The following is an 18,809-nucleotide window of genomic DNA, read 5'->3' on the forward strand; positions in this document are numbered from 1 at the left end:
GTGTGTTGTGCTCTTTTTCCCCTTCGACCGAGGTTATTTTTGTGCCACTGGGTTTTGTTACTCGGGCAAGGTTTTTAATAAGGCAACGAGAGGAGCACTACGCTTAATTGAGCGACACAAGGGGAAGTGTTCAAGTAAATCCAGAATATGTGTCTGGCCTAAACTCTAGGTTACTTGCTCAACTCTAGGTTACTTGCTCTAGTTGTAATATGGTTTGTATTAGAGACAATCTTGGAGAATCTTAGTAGATATCCGATCAATGTACGATTATGTTTCCATGTATAACTCTATCTCTATGCTTTTTGTATTAGAGACAATCTTGGAGAATCTTAGTAGATATCCGATCAATGTACGATTATGTTTCCATGTATAACTCTATCTCTATGCTTGTAATCCTCTATATAAAGAGACCTCTATTATCAATGAAAGCATTCTCTCCCAATTTCAGTTTTTTCTAAAATAATAATTTAGTTTTTTATCGATATAATTTTTAGTGACCCATAATTCAACCCACCTGGAACATGGTAAAATTTTCCGGAACTAGAATTCTTTCAACTTTAACGCTATAGTGTCCTAACGTTCTTCCCGTACTGTTAAATCTCTATTACAAGTGGGACACATTACTCGTGGGTGTATCGATTGGGCCAGGGTTAGTCAATTGGTTTTCCATACCCAGACAAAAGCCATCACAGCATGTACTTACGTGCTTATAGAAGCAGTAAAACTTACCCGAGAGTTGTTATTTACTCCATTATAACCACGTACGTGCCAATTACAAAATCGTTCGCTTTATTATCACATATATATATGGTAATACATCGAAGATGCTGTTCTCATACAAGTTATAACTACACGTGACGAAGGATCCGATCGATGAAGGAGTAGTAGTAGTAGTCTTGGTCATATTTATGGGGAACTGGGGAAGAGCTGGAAAGATGATGGGATCAACAGTAACAACTAAAAAGAAAAAAGAGAGAAGAAAAACTCGCAGATGAGATCGATGCAGGTAGCTACATCTGATCGCAGGACATGTCGTCAAATTTGGGGTTCCATCTCTGTAATTAATTGTCTGGAACATAGTAGATAGCACTTGTGCATGGTGCTGGTTCAAGCGCAGGAGGGCGGTACTTTGGGAATTCCCTGTCGGTGTAGTTCTCCCATAACGCTATCAGTGGAAGGAGGTTTCAGTCCAAGAGGAAGAGGCAGCCATGGTTTCGATAAAGCATCTCCAATTGCTGCATCTATGCTCTCTTTTGACTGTAATATTATATAAACAACGACTAGTTAATCTAACCAAATATTGTCATCTAAATTCACAGATTATATAAAATTACGTTTTAGCTCTTTTGCATGTGAAGGAATACGTACGTACATTTCTTCTTGAGTACCAATCAATTACAATTTCCTCTCATTACAATATTAGATACATAATCATACATTAGCCTAATATTTAATTTCAGTAGTAGTAGATCAGACTAGCTCTCTACGATGATAATTAGCTTCTGGGTCACACATTAATGGGAAATCCATACGTGGAGCTTGCAATTGATTGTCTTAATCTTAACTACATGATTCGTCCTTTTGAAGTTTAAATTATATATAGTTTGGTCTTTGACTAACTATTCTTTCAACGACTCTTAGTGCATTTAACATAAATATAACATGTAGGATATTATCCTATAAACTTCCCGTATGAGAATAAGATCGAAAGATTTCAATCAAGGAGTTGCCCCAGACTAACCATGCATTTAGTTCAGAAAAGGAAGAAAGCTGATGAGATTAGGGAGAGAGGAAAGAGTACTCACGGGTTGAAAATCAACAAGCGGATGGGGTCCAGATTGTCCAGGAGCACCGAGCCCGCCGGGGTCTAGTTTGTACATGCCAGGTTGCGGTGGAATGCCTGGGACAGGTGGAGCGGGAAATCTCTGCAACAAATAATTGAAACAGTACTGGACCAAATAAGCCAAAATATTCCTTGCACAAAGAACCTCAATAATATGTAAATTGTACACAGTAAAAGCTTCCAAAAAGTAAGGTTATTATGATTGGTTACCGTGGCAGGAGGAGTATGAGTTGTAGCCATTTGCCTCGGAAAGCACGGCGTTCCTGGGGTTAGTACTGCATTAGCAGGAACCTACACCAAAACAAGAATATCAAACTTCAGTACATTTTTGTTTGAACCTAAATTTGAGGCAAATATCTTTGTACAAAAAAGAGACATTGAGAACTACAGATCGATCATATGTCATGAACCCGTGACGCATTTAATGCAAGCTGTATACAACGATTAGGAAAAAGGTCTACAGTATACGAATGTATTAGCTAGTAATAAGCTAAGCTAGTTTCATTAAAATAAGGCAGCTCCATGCGTGATATACAGACCAACTTCGATGTAAGCTGAAAGATTGTAGTAGAACTTTCTCTTGGTTATTTTTGTTTTTGTATTATCCAAACCATAATGGGGAAGATGACCGAACTGCAACCCGTGACTAAGGAATTAAGGATTATGACCGGCTAGGAAAATAAAAGAGGACAAATTATTAAGGGTTATTATAGTGCATTCAAGCTAGCATTAGAATTAGGGAATTAATACTTACACGCTGGTGGTGATGGTGCCAATATGAATTGTCCGGTGGTGGTGGAGGAGCTGGAGGCCAAGAAGGCGGTGGTTGTGGGGATGGGAAGGGAGCAAGGTGCTTAGGGGGCCACATGTGCATCATGGATTGGTCAACTGTCGGATGACCCCATACGTGTAAAGGTCTAAACTGGGGGTGATGGCCATGGTGGTGCTGGTGCATGGGTGTCATGGGAGGAGGGAAACCCATGGTGGGTGGTGCAAGCCAAGGACCCATTTCGGACGAAGGTCTCTTGACGCCTACTCCTCCACCGCCTGCAGCAGCAGCAGCAGCAGCTGAACCGTACATCTGCCGCCTCTGGGTCCAGCTTGCAGCCTCAGCTTCACGGGCTAGCAAATGTTTCCGATGCGATCTATATTTCTGTGCACAAAGCAGATTAATTAAGTCCACAGTTAGAAAGAGACTATGTGAGACCACTTCCATAACCGTGAAACGAACAAACTTCTGTAGAACCTCCAAGTAGATTTGTTTCTCTTTGAAGAAAACTCTTTACTGTTATTTGATATTATTTTTTTTTTTTTTTTAAATAGCATCATCAATCTTGAAGAAAATCAAACAAAAAGATAATACATATGCGTAATTAATCTAGGTATTTACTTGAAGGTGGCTTGCAATATTGTGACGAGTGAGACAATCTATTCCCATAAGCTCTAAAATCCTAGAAGGCACTGCCTTATCCACCCCTAGCTGCTCTACTGCTTGCACGAACCTCCTGTGCAGTTCTGGTGTCCAATCCACCTACACACAATTCAAGAACAAAGGGAGAAACAGTAGTGACCCTTTAGTACACAGATCCCACGAAATAACAAACCAAGTCACCACAAACTTTCAAAAAAAAAAACAAAATAATAATAATAATAATATTGAAAAGAATTTGGATCCATTTCAGTGTCTCGCTCTCAACTTTTTCTCATTTATTTCCCTTCACAGATGGACTTGAAAATTAATTAAACACCGTCTCTTCCGCTCCCTTCCTGCATAAGATTCCCGTGAATCGATTGCAGTACTTCATCACCAAGTTTGTCAAGAGCATATGTATACAATCTTTCATGAAGATTAAGATAAATTGTATACAAGTGTTGCTCTCAAGAATTTATGAGGGAGGGAGAGGTAGCACGAGCTTCATACCATCTAACAGTCAGAAATAACCTAGTTGCTTTTATAGCTCAGGTACTACTTTAATTTAGCTAGGCTACTAACCTAGTACTAGATTGATTGATTAATTTACCTTAACTTTCCGCTTCCCGTGAGCACTCTTGGATTGTGCACTGGATGATGATGACTTCCGAGCTTTATCTGTAGTTTCTTTCGGGGACGATGAAGTATTATTATTGACTGCTCCTGCGCTTTCATCTCTTTTACTAACAATTTCCTCTCCTCCTCCACATCCTCCATGCGTGCTATTATCGGAGCTCGAGTACTTGAATTCTGTAGTCCCCGAACCAGAAGAATCCACCTTCTGATGATGATCGTCTTCTCTTTCTTCTGCGGTACTGGTCATGGTGCTGGCTTTATTATCCTCCTCCCATTTTTCAACTGATACCGGCGATGTATTCAAGTCTGATTCTTCTCCGGCGCTGACGGGAAACTCAGCCAGCATCTCCGAGTCCATCTCCAAATCGGGCAGCACATCCATCTCGGAGTCGATCCCAATGAAGAGGTCATCAAAGTCGATGCTGTCAAGCAAGTTCCCCCCGGAAAATTCCGAGAAGTCCACCACGTTGGCGCCGATTGAGAAACTCTCCATCTGGTCTCCTCCTCGGTTTTCATCCTTGTGTTGCTCCCTCAAAGGCGATAAAATAAGCATCAAGAACCCCAAATACGTACCCTTAATTAATACTACTACTCGATCGGGCGGTGCAATTACGTAATTAATAATATTATTGCATGCAAAAATTGAAGCAAAATATGAAGGACAGTGCTAGGAGCACTCCTCGGAGACGAGTACAATTTTCCCGGCCAGTGATATTGGACAGCAGAGAGAGAGAGAGCTGAGGGCTGAGAGAAAATAAGTGCTTAATGGGCTGGAGCTGGTTTTGTTTTGTTGCTTTCCTTTGTAGTTTGTAGTGGGAGAGTGAAAAGAGAGAGAGGTTGGATCTCGACCACAATTTGAGTTGAGATCTCTGAGATTTGTTTTTAGGTTTTTGTTTTGTATGGGGCTGCAACGTATATAATTTTTCAGTTCTTTTCCAAATATAAAAGGTTTGTGGATGGCCTTTTTTTGAAGCTTTTGAAAATCTATTCAGAATGCCTCGTGAGCTTTATTTAATTCATTTCCAAAAAGGTTGTTTGGAGCTAAAAGGAGATGAGATAGAAGGTGGATCCAAAATATTGCTGTCAGGCAGGGCTGGAATTGCAAATGGAATTGGATTGATACAGTCGTCTCAGCTTTGTAGCTCTCATCTCTTATGTACATCCATATGTACAGTGAAAAAAGAAGAAATGATGAAAAGTCGTGCTAGAAAACCAATTGACCTTTGTACTTCTATTGAAGATAATAATTGATCGATATCTCATACTTTTCTTTCTCTAGCTTTGTAGTTTGTAGTAGAAGAGATAACATCAAAGGTCAATTCTGGTTTGCTAGCTCTTATTTAATGCTCTTTTGTACTTTCCCGCGAACAGGATAGCTACTTTATATGTGTGTTTTAAATCATGAACTGGCTGTAATTGTATCGAGTCCAGTAAGTAGGACCGGACTCAATGCCCGTCTAACTTTATAAAATCGTCAAACAATAATTAATACTTGTGTTGAAGAAAACTCAAATTATGTGTGTCTAGCTAAATAAGATTACTTATTTTAGTTATAATATACTAGAAAATTCTAAATCTCCTAATCCATATTTAATTAGGATATCTTGTACTCCAAAATATTATACATGTAATCGTTTATGAAAGCATCTCAGTATTCTCTCGAATTCTCTTTTTCTTAAACACGTTACTAGGACAAAACCCTAACCCTAAATCAATAGTCGAAACCCTCATAAAATCCCAAAACCCAAATTGCCCCATTAGCCTCGCTAAGTATCAGCATAGGCCCCAACACGCTGCTAGCCTTGCAGCGCCCTCGCTCACCTTCCGCAAGCCCCTGCACCGCTAGCCTCGCTAGCCTTCTCTACCTGGTTAGCCTCGCTAGGCAACACCTGCTCTCAGCCTTCGCACGAGCTAGCCTTGCTAGCAACTCTTCAAGGAATGGATTCTGGATAACTTTATTGTCAGGCTGATAGTGCGACTACGCACATAATTCTCCGCCATAGACAACTATTTTTGGAGATGTTGCCTACACACTCCTCTGTGATTATGATGGCAGGATCATCGAGTTTGGTTCAAGAACGTGGAATGACCCAATCTCCTCTTCACTACTCGACCAGCGCCTAGTGTTTTTTAGAACCTTGCTTGTGTCTAGTGTCACTAATGCTAATGGTGAGGCGTTTCACATTTAAAGAATCGGTTCCATTTATGTTACTCCTGCATAAGAATTTCATAATGATTTATATATTCTATCTTTGTCTCATCATTTGATATCGGTACCACAACAAAATGTTCAATTCAAATTCTCTGAAACGTTCTTTCCTATGAATGTTATTGTTCATGATCTTTTTACAAGGGGATAATTAGTTGGGCATTTTGGGGGGAGATTGTTCCATCTAGACTGTATGTATGCCGCAGAGAATTTGGGGAACATTGCCAAACCGCTTCGACTTCAACTTCTTGAGATATGATTATGGCACCGACATTTAGGGCATCCTTCTTTTAGTTATAGTTATATGAAAAAGTCTGTCTATTTTTTTTTTTTTTGGGATAAATGAGTACCTTTATACTGTGGCAGGCAAGTTCTTGATGGCAAAAGAGGCAACCGATCGCCTCGAACTAGCAACCGATTGCCCCATGACACAGAGAAAATTTCATTTCAAAGGATGAGGGTGTTGGAAATTGGATTAAGATTAAGGCGTTCAATTCTCATTCAATATGCACCTAAATAAAATATAAAATTAAAATAATTAAAAACGTAACTGCAGTGTCAAAATAACCAGACGGGGATTATGTTCCCCCTTGGATTATGATGTCATGTTCCCATTTGAATTAAGATTCTTGCAAATTTAGAAGATCACCAGCGTTAAGTAAAGACGTGCATAGTCAAATTGACTCGAATGAACGAATGGTGCAGATCAATTCACAGAAACATATTATCATTCTTGGTAGAGGCTATTACATCCATCACCATCTACTGGCTCGTGTTATTCTTATCTTTTTCTATAATATTGCTGGTTCAGTCCCTTTAGCAATATGTCTTCTTGTTTGACCTTTTGCATAGAAAGGTCATCACATTTGAATTGGATAATTTATATTAATATGCTGTTTCTTTTTTGTTATTTTCGTGATCATTATCTTTGTCTTTGCAATGGTTAAAGGTTTTTTTTTTTCTTTTTCGTTCTAAGGATAAAATTCAATGATTAAGAAAAAGTTTTTAACTAATGTTTCTGTCATATGGTAATCCTGAGACTATTGCGCAGCCGCTCTGACACAAACCATTCCAGAAAAATCCTAACCCTAAATCGGCGATATTTGCGCCGATCTGCAACGATTCTCAACTTGACCTCAGCCAGCATGTCTGATATCGAGGAAGTCACAGCCAGTTTTGCGGTATCCATGGCGCTGGCTGGTCATGATGTCCTGGACATCTCTCGCACGACGGGTGCAACAAATAGGTGCAGTTCTCAGTCTTTCCTTCTCGCTCGACCTCTGACCCCGAAGGCTTTTGTCATGCAAGACCTGACACGCCAATTTCGTCGAGTCTGGGTTCTTGAGGGCAAATTCAAGGTTCAGGAAAGACCTCAGAAAAACTTCGTGTTTGCATTTGATCTCAAGAAAGATCGGAATCGTGTGCTCTGGGGAGGGCCATGGTATTTTAATCTAGCGCCTATGATTATCCATGAGTATGATGGACTGGCACCGATTCACACTATTAACATGACATCGTTGTTCTTTTGGGTGCGCATCAAAAACATACCTCCTACTTTGGAGGTGCCAGAAACCATCAAAGATGTTGCTGCTATTGCTGGAAGATACCTTGACATGGACGACAAGCTTTTTGCTACCACAGGAAACATTCGTGTGAGGGTTGCCCATGCCCTAAAAAAGTCTTTCTTCTTGAAGAAAACCCTAAAGCTTGCACCAGGGATTGGTGAAGAAATTGATTACTGTTTTGAAAACCTGATGGGAATGTGCAAGAACTGTAATTTGATTTTCCATGATGATGGCAAGTGCAAGGCTGCTCCACGCTCGGCCATGAAGCCTGGGGCCTTACAAAAAAAAAAAAAAAAAAAAAAACAAGTTAGAGCTTCCCAACCCTTTTCGAAATGTGATCAATTGTGGCTTCTGCTTCCAAGGTGACCCAACCCTCCCCTGAATCTCTCATACTCTCTTTGGCCCTAGGGAAGCAACAAAGCCTCGAAAACCTGTTATTATCAGAAAAGAAGCTCTGCAAGACTCGGGGAGTGTAGACAATTCCAGAGCTTTAGTGCTTATTGATACAAATGTTGAAATGGAGGTCTCACAAGAATTAAAGAGTACTGCAGTACCCGTTGAGAACTAGAAGCAGGCCGTTCAGGAGTTTGAAGCTCAGGATGAAGAGTGGGTTGAGGAGCAAATGCCTTTCGTACAGGAAGTAGTTGTCACTGCTACCCCTACTATGGATTCTGAGAATGTGCAGCAGGTTAATTTGTCGAATGCAGAAACTCAGGAGAAGCAAGTTGTGAGTAAGGAGGATCTGAATAGGGTGGAGAAACAAGGTCGTCCCTCGTCCCTCGTCCCTCACTCATCTCCCAAAAAGCAAAAGACTGGGATCACAAGTCTACTTGGGGAGATCAAGCTAGATGATGCTCCGATGCTCCGATAAAAAAAATGAAAGCTCCAATTCGTTTTACAGCAAAAGCTCTTGGTTTAATTAAGGATTAAATTATGTTTAGTCCATGTACTATGACTCTTTTTTTGTTTCAGTCCCTGACATTCTCAATTAATCTGAAAAGTCCCTAACGTCAAAATTTCCGTCTGATTGGTCCCTGCCGCGACAAATTAGGAGTTGGCCTTAGATAAAATGTCCAATATACCCCTCTGTTATTTCTTTTTCCTTTTTAATTTCTTTTTCTCCTTTTATTTTTATTTTTTCTTTTTAATTTCTTTTTCTCCTTTTTTTTTTCTTTTTTCTTTTTAATTTCTTTTTTTCCTTTTTTCCTTTTTTCTTTTTAATATCTTTTTTGCTTTTTCTTCTTTTTTTCTTGTTCCTTTTTCATTTTTTTTCCTTTTTAATTTCTTTTTTGCTTTTTCTTCTTTTTTTCTTGTTCCTTTTTAATTTCTTTTTTTCCTTTTTTTTTTCTTTTCATTTTGCCTACTTTCTCCTTCCTCAACCCACCAATCCCATTCCGATCAAACTCCACAACCCATCTGTTTCTCTCCCCAAATTGAAACCAAACTCAGCAAAGACTTAGCTTGGCGGTGCAGAGATGGACATCGAGCAAAAGCAAGAGGCTAGGAGCTGATCGATCACTTCTTCACTTTCTCTGAAGCCATCTCCTTCTGTTGGGATCCGTCCTTGCCTCCATCATCGCCGACGCCATCTCCCAAACACAAGCAGATCCCAATCAGCTCGGAAATTCGCCGCTAAACCACTCCCCTCTTGTTTTCACAGCCTACTTCTCTCTCTCCCACTCAAATCTCACTTTCTCTCTCCACATCAAGCCTCAATCTGGAAACTTTTCACTGAAAACTACCATTTTTTCAGACCCTGAGGTTTTTGGGTCTTGCTCAAAATGGTGATTTGGATTTTGGGTCTGGTTGAAATGATGGTTTTTGATGGTCAAGTTGACCAAAACCAGAAGTGAAGAAGAAGAATAGTGATGGAAAAGGAAAATGGTCGCCGGCGTGGAGAATAATAATTGGGGTTTTGAGTCGATTTGGATTTTGGTTCGCCGACGTGGCGCTACCGATGCAGCATGATACGATGGTCATTAAAAATGAAAAAGAAAAAAGAAAAAAGAAAAGAAAAAGGAAAAAAGAAAAACAACAAAAGGAAAAGGAAAAAAGAAATTAAAAAGGAAAAAGAAAAAAGAAATTAAAAAGGGCCGCCGGCATGGAGAACAAGAATTGGGGTTTCGGGTCGATCTGGATTGGTTCCCCGACGTGGCGCTATCGATGCAGCAGGATACGATGGTCATTAAAAAGGAAAAAAAAAAAATAAAAAAGCAAAAAAGAAATTAAAAAAGAAAAAGAAAAAGAAAAAAGAAAAAGAAAAAGAAAAAGAAAAAAGAAATTACAAAGGGAAAAGAAAAAAAAAGGAGAAAAAGAAATTAAAAAGGAAAAAGAAATAACAGAGGGGTATATTGGACATTTCACCTAAGGCCAACTCCTAATTTGACGCGGGAGGGACCAATCAGACGGAAATTTTGACGTTAGGAACTTTTCAGATTAATTGAGAATGTTAGGGACTGAAACGAAAAAATGGTCATAATACAGGGACTAAACAGAATTTAATCCTTTAATTAAAGCTCCGGGGGGTCTACTTGTTTCAAACAAGACACCAATGCATGTTGTACCAAAGTAATCCAAGAAGAAGAGAGGTACACCACTGGGTTCGAAAAACAAAAACCCTCCAAAGACAAAAAAGGTTCCTGCTGATGAGGTTCTGAAAGTTCTCTATTCTGGTAAGCCTCCTAGCCCTAACCCGGCCATGTTTGTTTCCCGGAAAGTGGGCATTGGGAAAGGAAACATTTTCCTTTCCTGCGTTTGGGACAGCCAAGGAAGGGAAACATTTTCCCAAAGGAAAGGAAAAAGTGAGGGAAAGTGGTTCCCTCCCCCTCCCCTCCGGAAACACTTTCCCAAAGGAAAGGAAATTGATTCCTTTCCTTTCCACCAACCAAACATGGCCTAAGGGTAAGGAGAAAGTTTGAGGTTCTGTTAGTCTACTTTTCTTGCCTGCAGAATGAAAGTGTGTTCCTTACATCTAGGTAATGATAGTTTCTGGCACACCGCAATTGAGCGCATTGGCAAAAGAAATTTTCATGCACTATTATCTTTTCATTAGAATAGATTTAGTTCTGCTAGGGTTATGAATAAAGGAGCGGAAATTTTGAAGTGTAATGGTACGTGAATTACCTCATTAGGGGATCTGTATTGTGCCATTCTGGCCTGGGTTGCTTTGAAATGAATTGATTACTACTTATTTCAAAAAAAAAAAAAATCAATGATTAAGAGCGATAGGAATCACTTATAACTTTATAAGAGCATCCTAAATAAACATTGGAGCATATAAGAGTGGTTTGAATCAAAACAAACTACTGCATAAACTAAATTTATGAGTCACACCATTACTTCTTCGATTTACATGATGAAACAAATAAAAATTATGAATTAGCATATTGTTGATTTATGGTTGAAAATTTTCATATATATCAGCTTGGAGCCAAATATGTAAAGAACAGATTTTCGAAACGGTTTGGTTGTTCATGATTTTCATTATATATTGCAGTCGAGCTCACCCAACAATCCCAAGACCTCAAACTTCCAGAAACCATCTTGGCAACAAGAAATTGATAACTCACCCAACAATCCTCGGCTGCCTCCACTTCTCAATCCACTTCGGTTTTAATTTCAGCTTTCTTGGGCATATTTTCCGGCTCCTCAAATTGCAAAAGACGAAGTGGTGTTAGCTCAGTGGTTAGAGCACCCACTACCTATGTACGAAGTCATGGGTTCGAGTCACCATGGAGGCAGGAGTGAAACCCTTTGATCCTCTTTGTAAAAAAGGAAAGAAAAAAAAAAGATTGCAAAAGATGGATGCCGATTCAAATTCCATACCAGAATAACGATGCCCCATCAAAATCAAATGATCCAGGCTTTGTGATTGAAACAAACCCAAGAACATTTTGATAAAAATCAAAGGATTCTTCAATTGATTTGTAGATAAGTGAGATGTGGTTCAGACATTTTAGATGAAGAGGGTTTCCCACGATTTCCTTCATTATGATCAGAAACGAGAGAGAAAGCGAAAGAGGCAAAAAAAGCAAGAGCTTCAGATTCAGAAGGGAACATGGTTAGATTAGAGACGAGTCGAGTTGCAGAGAGAGAGAGAGAGAGAGAGAGAGAGAGGAAAAAACAAAAAGCTTAGAGAAAAGAAAAAAAAACAGAAATAATAGATTAAAACATGAAGGGACAAAAATACCCTTCAAAACATGCCAGCTGACAGCCTCCGTAACGGAGCTAATAGCTCTAGATACCACTATTGGATCGGGGTGAGAACTTCAGATACTAATCTGATATTTTTTGAAATTAAGGTACGAAAGTTTAGAATAGCCGAAAGGTGGGACACTGTACGAGTCATTTTCCCATTTTCTAAACCATCAGTAGCTTTCCATTTTTTACTATACTTCTTTCCATCATATCCTATATTGTTGATTAAAGTCTTCGCTTGATTACAATCCAATCTTTAGCAATGTTAACTATTTTTGAGTTAAAATTTAGCCAAAGTAGCTAACGTGCTCTCTATTTTAGCCAAAGTAGCATCAGTGCTCTCTATTTTAACTAGTTTTGAATTTATATTATTTTTTAAATGAAGATAAAATAGTTTAAATGTATTTATAAATTACATAATTAACTGAAAATGAATGTTTTAAATTATAGAGAGCCTCATATCACTCTCTATATTTAAGAGCGAGATAGTTAAAACTTAAAATGGAGAGCCACTTAGGAGTCTGGTGCAGCTGCTAAAATAAATAAAAAACTAAACATGCTCTCTAAAATAGCTAAGGAGCCAAAATAGAGAGTCTGCTAAGAGTCAAATAGAGAGTCTGAAAGCCTCACGGGACGAGCAGAATGATCAAATCATTTCAGCATGCATATTAGATTTTATCTAAATCAAATTCAAGCATCCGCTATAAATGACAAAAAACGCATTTTTTTTCCTATTTTCAATGATATCCATAGACATGCATCATTATAGGAGAGACTGATCTTAAATGCATTTCTTACATGACGATAATCATATAAATAGATTATGATGAAGGAAAACATGATCAATTTATATTTCTTTTGTTCTTTTGAATAAATAGAGTATTACGTCATCCACAATCTCAAAAGAAAGAAGATCGATTTAGATTGTTAAGCAAGGGATCGACACATACAAAACTTATACTGTTAAAGTTGATCTGGCTAACTCGATCACTGCACCTTGAATTGGAAACAAGCAACCTAGGTCGTAACAGGCAAACAGTAGAAAAAGGGTGAGAGAAGTACGAACATCATGATCTCGACCAAAGCTGGGTGTTATGTATATTCAATATGATTGTTGTTGGTCAAGTACTGCTTACAACAATGAATGAATGAGCCAAAAATTTGTTGTTTGGCTACACACACCTACAGTCATTTTCTTAAGCAAGATTGCTAGTTTGTCTCTCTGCTGCATCGTATACAATAGCCCGGTCGTCATTTTCAGTGTTTTTTGTCATAAGCTGGTCGTGTCTACAGCAAGTGTCACATGCACGAGAACAACAGAGCTTATTTTTTCAACCACACAAATTGAAGCCATATATGTACGTGACTATAAAGAATAATTATACTGCCTTGTATTATAAAGTGATTTTTATTTCAACATTCAAATGTATTATTGTGGGAGGTTCTAATTTAGTTAGATTTGAATTTATATTATTTATTTAATGAAGAAAAGATTGTTTAAATGTGTATATAAATTACATGGAATGATGTAAAAAGAATGTTTTAAATTAACAAAAATAATAGACAAACTCATCTCACTCTCTATATTTAGGAGCGAGATAACTAAAAGTTAAAATAGATAGCAACTTGATAAAAAGCTAAACATGCTCACTAAAATAGCTATGGAGCCAAGATAGAGAGTCTACTTAGAGCATCTTTAGTAATGCTATCCATTTTTACAATATGTCTGCATCAGTTCTCTCTATTTAAGCAAATTTTAAATTTATATTATTTATTAAATGAAGAAAAAATAATTTAAATGTATTTATAAACATATCTTATATATATATAATTAAGTCAATTCTTCAGGGAATGGTTAAATTTTTGAACTACCATATATGCCCTCACATAATATAAATATTAATAAATAAATTATTTCTATATGAGGATAAGATAGTCAAAGTTTTTTAATTTAAAAAAATAAAAGCCAATTGACATGTGCTGAGCTAGTAATAACTTTAAAAAAAATGTTTTAAACTAACAAAAATAATAGAGAGTCTCATCCCACTCTCTATATTTAGGAGTAGGATGGATAGCTAAAAATTAAAATGGAGATCAGTCACTTATGAGTCTGGTGCAGCTGCTAAAATTGATAAAAGGTAAACATACTCTCCAAAATAGCTAAGGTGTAAAGATAGAGAGTCAGCTAAAGATGCTCTAAAGATGTTGTAGTAAAAATACAAGATACTTGAGAAAAATTTGGAGATCATCAAGACATTCATGAATGAAAAATTTGGAGATAAAATGAGTTCATTTCTTAATTTAATAGATACACATGTATGGAAATTCATGGCAATGATTGAAATTCAGGTGAAGTGTAGTGAAGGAAAGATGTTTCACATTGTTTAAGTTTAGAAGAAGAGATATAGGGAAGAACAAATGCACAATTCAATTTTTTTTTGTCTTCTAATAGATAAATGTCTATATTGATCATTTAACCTACTTATGAAATCTGATTTAAAATGTAAAATAATTGGGAAGTGTATTAAGTTATACAAAAAATCCAAATTGTTCGAATTTAAACTAATTTTAATCACCTAAAAGTAATTTTGGAAACAAATTTATATAGTCAAAAACAGAAAAAACCATAAAACTCGATCTCACTAAAACTACAACCATGAAGTTTGGGTCCTTCTGTTTTGGATAGTAAAACGAGCAGTCTGTTACGTTTTCGACCAGTTCAAACTTTCGCTGCAAACTTGAAAATATGTTTTATCAATTAAAGAAAAACATATTTTAGTTTGAAGACCTCTTCAATACCGCATTACGAATTTATCAAAGATACCAAATTTCGATCAAAATAGAACTACCCGACAAGATTGAAGAGGCAACTTTCATCATCGATCAAGTGTGTTTGAACCAACTTAAATCGAGACCAAAGAAAAATTATCAAAGTTTTAGGGGCAATATATGGATCCAGATACATTATTAATTCGGGGGTTACATGAAAATTACATGTTTGTTATTAGTACTAAAAAGGACACACACATCTTTTTTGATGGTCCTAGTGGACAAGGACGTACATGTTAAAATGGGCCCTGAAAAGAACAATAATTGTTGGCTGTGTACTGGCGATTATGTAGCAATTAGGAATCTAACTTCTCTGTCAATTGGTCGTTTTCAAAGAGGGGTCCCCAATTCCCACCAACCCTAAAACAATCCAAACCTAGCCCTACCCTGACCCTCCTGACCCAATTCTTCAATAATTCACCCCAAATTGGGCGTAATGCATGTTAATGTGTATTATCATCACTTTCTTGCTCCCCTTTTTGAAATAAGGTAAAGAGACTCTTCAAATAAATTGTTCTTTTCACTTTACCAACTATTTGCGAGTAGGGTTCATCTACACTCTACATTATATTAATGTACCGATATATCAAGTAAATTGATTCGATTTAGAGGTAAAATAATTTCATGTATTGATTAACTAGTTTGGAACTACTCTATATTTGTATCAAACTAGACTACTTCTATATCAAACGAAGTTCAATTGATGTTGTACATACATGTACATTTGCAAGCATAATTAGCTCTAATGGGCTACGCTCATTGTACCGCCAAAGGTACTAATTCCAACCAAAGGAATGACGTGCAGACACACCGCCAGGAGGGCTACAGCCCCAACGTCGGACCACCTCCAGATCGCCGCCGACGAGCCGCCACGCGCCGCGCCAAGATGGCATCAGAAGCTTCTGAAATTGGGAACTGAAGCATATCAGTCCCACATCGAAAACAAAGAAAAGATCAACCTCTTCCTCACCTATAAAAGGTTCTCTCCTCTCTCCAAATTAATTACGCATTCAATACTTACCTACTGTTACTTTGTCAACATAAATACATTGACTAACTTAGGCATCGGAGAGTCGAAGACCGCCCAACGCGGTCTCCCTCAGACGCCCTTTGTATTTTACTTGACAGGTAACGGAGGCTTTGAGAACACCACAAGTATCGATCCGCTCACCGGATCAGCGTTAACTAAGATTCAGCTACCGCCGGACTTTTAGACATTAACATTGGCGCCGTCTGTGGGAATCCTTGAACAAAAGGTCATCCCACCACATCCACTATGACTAACGGTAGCGGAGGAAACGTTGAGGAACAGGCGGACCAGTCCACCATCCCCCAACCCTCCAACCCAGCGGTAGGCGTTAACCGCGCACTATTCACAACCCCGGCCAACCCCGGCGGTGAGACAAATCCAAGCAGCAGCCACCCGCCGGGCCAAGATCTCGTCACTATGTACGAGCTGGCACTGGCGGATCTTCATAAGGCAAACAGAGAGCGTGAGGAGGAGCGCAGGGAGAAGGCTGAAGTCCAAAGACAGGTGGCTACGCTCATGACACGTTTTGAGGAACTAAAGAAGACGCTGGAGGCCACCGCCCGCCCAGCACAGAGCGAGCAGTCACGTAGCACCAGGCGTAGTCGACCCGGCACCGGCACATTGGTACCAGGGCCGGTCATACAGATGCAGGTACCGCTGAACCCACCCGAGTTGTTGGGAATGGGACCACCGCCCATACCCCAACTAATGTTAGAGCAGGAGGAGGAATCACTCCCGCACACCAACCGCTCGGAAGCTAGGGCGAGGACTGAGGGCAATCCGCCTGTGCCGAGGCGCAGACCAACCCAGCGGATCATTCAGGCTGATTCCGCCGACGATGCAACCGCCCAGATATTGGAAAGGATGCACCAACTGGAGCAGAGGTTGATCCGGGCGGAGTCGGGTGCCCCAGCGCCAACTCAGAATCCGCTCTTCGCTTCCAGACCTGGGCCCTTCACCGCTGCAATTCTGCAGGCTGTCAGACCGGCATATGCAAAAACCCCAAAGATGTCGCATTACGGCGGAGTGTCTAATCCCTTCGTCCACATGGACACCTTCAAGAAAGTCACCAACAACAAGGGATTCGACGACGCCACCTTGTGCCACTTGTTCAGCGAAACGTTGGATGGCGAGGCAATGAACTGGTTCTTTGAGTGTCCGCCGGGGTCTGTCAGCTCATTCCATGCACTATCCCACGCTTTCCTATCCCGATTCATCTTATTGTCCGCCGGGCATCACAACACGAGTCAGCTGTTCAGCGTCAAGCAGGGGGAGGACGAATCACTGAAGGCCTTCGTCACAAGGTGGCGAGCGGCAGCGTCTCAGTGCCGTGACCTAGACAAAACGATGGCATCAGCGGCCTTCAGGAAAGGACTTCTCAAGGGACCGTTCCTCTATCACCTCAACTACAGTCATCCCAATGCGACGTATGACCACGTCATGAGTGAGGCGGTCATTCACGCCTAGGCGGAATTCATCACATATGGAGAAACCCCACCGCCACCAGCAACTCCAACAAAGTCAACACAACCATCCTCCAGTCATCAGGAAACCGCTAACAAGACCCCCTCAGCACCAACAACTGACAAGAAAAGGGAGTGGCAGCAGGGCCACCACCAGAACAAGCGGCAGAAGGACCAGCATTACAACAAGGGCAACCGCCCAACCCATGGGGATAACCGCAACAAGCAGGCGGAGTCCTTGCAGCGGTATGCAGTTTTCACGGTCCTGACGGCCTCGTATGAAGACATCTACAATCAGTGCAAGGATCAGATCCCACCACCACCCCTCCAAGGTACCCAAAAACAGGCAAACCCAGGAACACCGGCAAGTGGTGCAAATACCACGAGGACAGCGGCCACAATACCAACAGTTGCAATGCTCTCAAAACGGCCGTTGAAACCTTGTACCGTGACGGCAAGTTGTAGCAGTTCAAGGAGCGCCAACCACCACCAGTAATTGCCAACGTTGACCATCAAACCCTCTTTTTATCCCATCAAGCAGAAGCGGAAGCGCTATTGCTCGCCAAACGCTCATCGCGCCTAGCTTTGGCCGCAGCAGCCTCACCCGCCCTAGAGCTCTCTGGACGTGACGCACGGCCCATGGCTACTTCCCAAGGTATGGTCTGTAGCGGCTTAACCTCTAGCGGTTCTGGCAGTGAGGTTCCTGCATGGGCAGACGGACGCAACGAGTCAATAAATATCCTATCCGCCGCGCTGAACGACACGTCAGACCCGGAATCCTCACTACTCGAAATCTCTATGACGTTAGCCATCCCAAACCCTAAAACCCACACCAGTTAGCACAAACACAGATCTAGCCTATTCTTACATCAGTTATAGCCAAGAGCATCAAGAACAATTTACCCAGAAAATGCCAAAATAAGAACAAACGCACTCAACCCAGATTCGACCATCTAGCAAATCCCTAAACACCAACTATCTGCCAACCACCATAACCCAACCCCCCCCCCCCCCCCCAAAATCTCACTTTACACCTCAAAACACGCCAAAGCAAAACAGAAATCATCCCAAAAAAACCAAAAACAACAAAACCCAGAAAATAGCAGATCCAATGAAACATGAAAAGAGGGAATCCAGATACCAACCTCGGTGGTGAAGCCCACGATACGATGGTGCACAATAATCTTAGGGGGGTGCAATCGTCGTTTCTCCGGGAACAGTATCTCCAAGCTCCGGCAACCTCTTTCTTCAGTCTCGGACGAACAGAGCGAGAGGACGACGACTGTGAGTTTGAAGCTTTTACCAAAGTGTCAAATCTCGCTGGGTTTCCCCCCTTTTATGTCAACATCAGCGTGCTCTCCGCCGTCCGCTAAAAAACGACATCACACACCAGCCATACACGTGTCACAAGTCTCCACTTACTCTCCGGATTAACCGAGGCGTCGCCTCGGTTACGAAAGCCATAATTACTATCATTAATTGCGAGAAGACGGTCAGGCTTAGGAGACAAGCCTCCGCACGCTAACCCTCTACGGGTTGGACACGTGTCAACCACCACCAGACGAAGCGTCTGGTGGAAGTAACCGCTTGAGATGAGTTCACCAACCGTCTGAAGTCTCCGCTGAG

The 18,809-nt window shown here is 40.3% G+C and overlaps 1 protein-coding gene across 1 annotated transcript; it reads right to left on the reverse strand.

Annotated features, from left to right (window-relative positions):
• Positions 1-772: 772 nt before the first annotated feature.
• LOC133724829 (probable transcription factor GLK1) lies at positions 773-4,799 on the reverse strand. The gene is made up of 6 exons (XM_062151704.1): positions 3,865-4,799; positions 3,234-3,374; positions 2,598-2,996; positions 2,054-2,134; positions 1,806-1,925; positions 773-1,257 (listed from the first exon to the last, which is right to left on the reverse strand). Exons 1-6 carry the CDS (start codon positions 4,441-4,443, stop codon positions 1,108-1,110), a joined length of 1,470 nt encoding a protein of 489 aa, XP_062007688.1. The 5' UTR covers positions 4,444-4,799; the 3' UTR covers positions 773-1,107.
• Between the last annotated feature and the right edge of the window lie 14,010 nt (positions 4,800-18,809).

This window comes from Rosa rugosa, chromosome 1 (genome assembly GCF_958449725.1).
Source record: "Rosa rugosa chromosome 1, drRosRugo1.1, whole genome shotgun sequence".
In the NCBI taxonomy this organism is placed as follows: Eukaryota; Viridiplantae; Streptophyta; class Magnoliopsida; order Rosales; family Rosaceae; genus Rosa; species Rosa rugosa.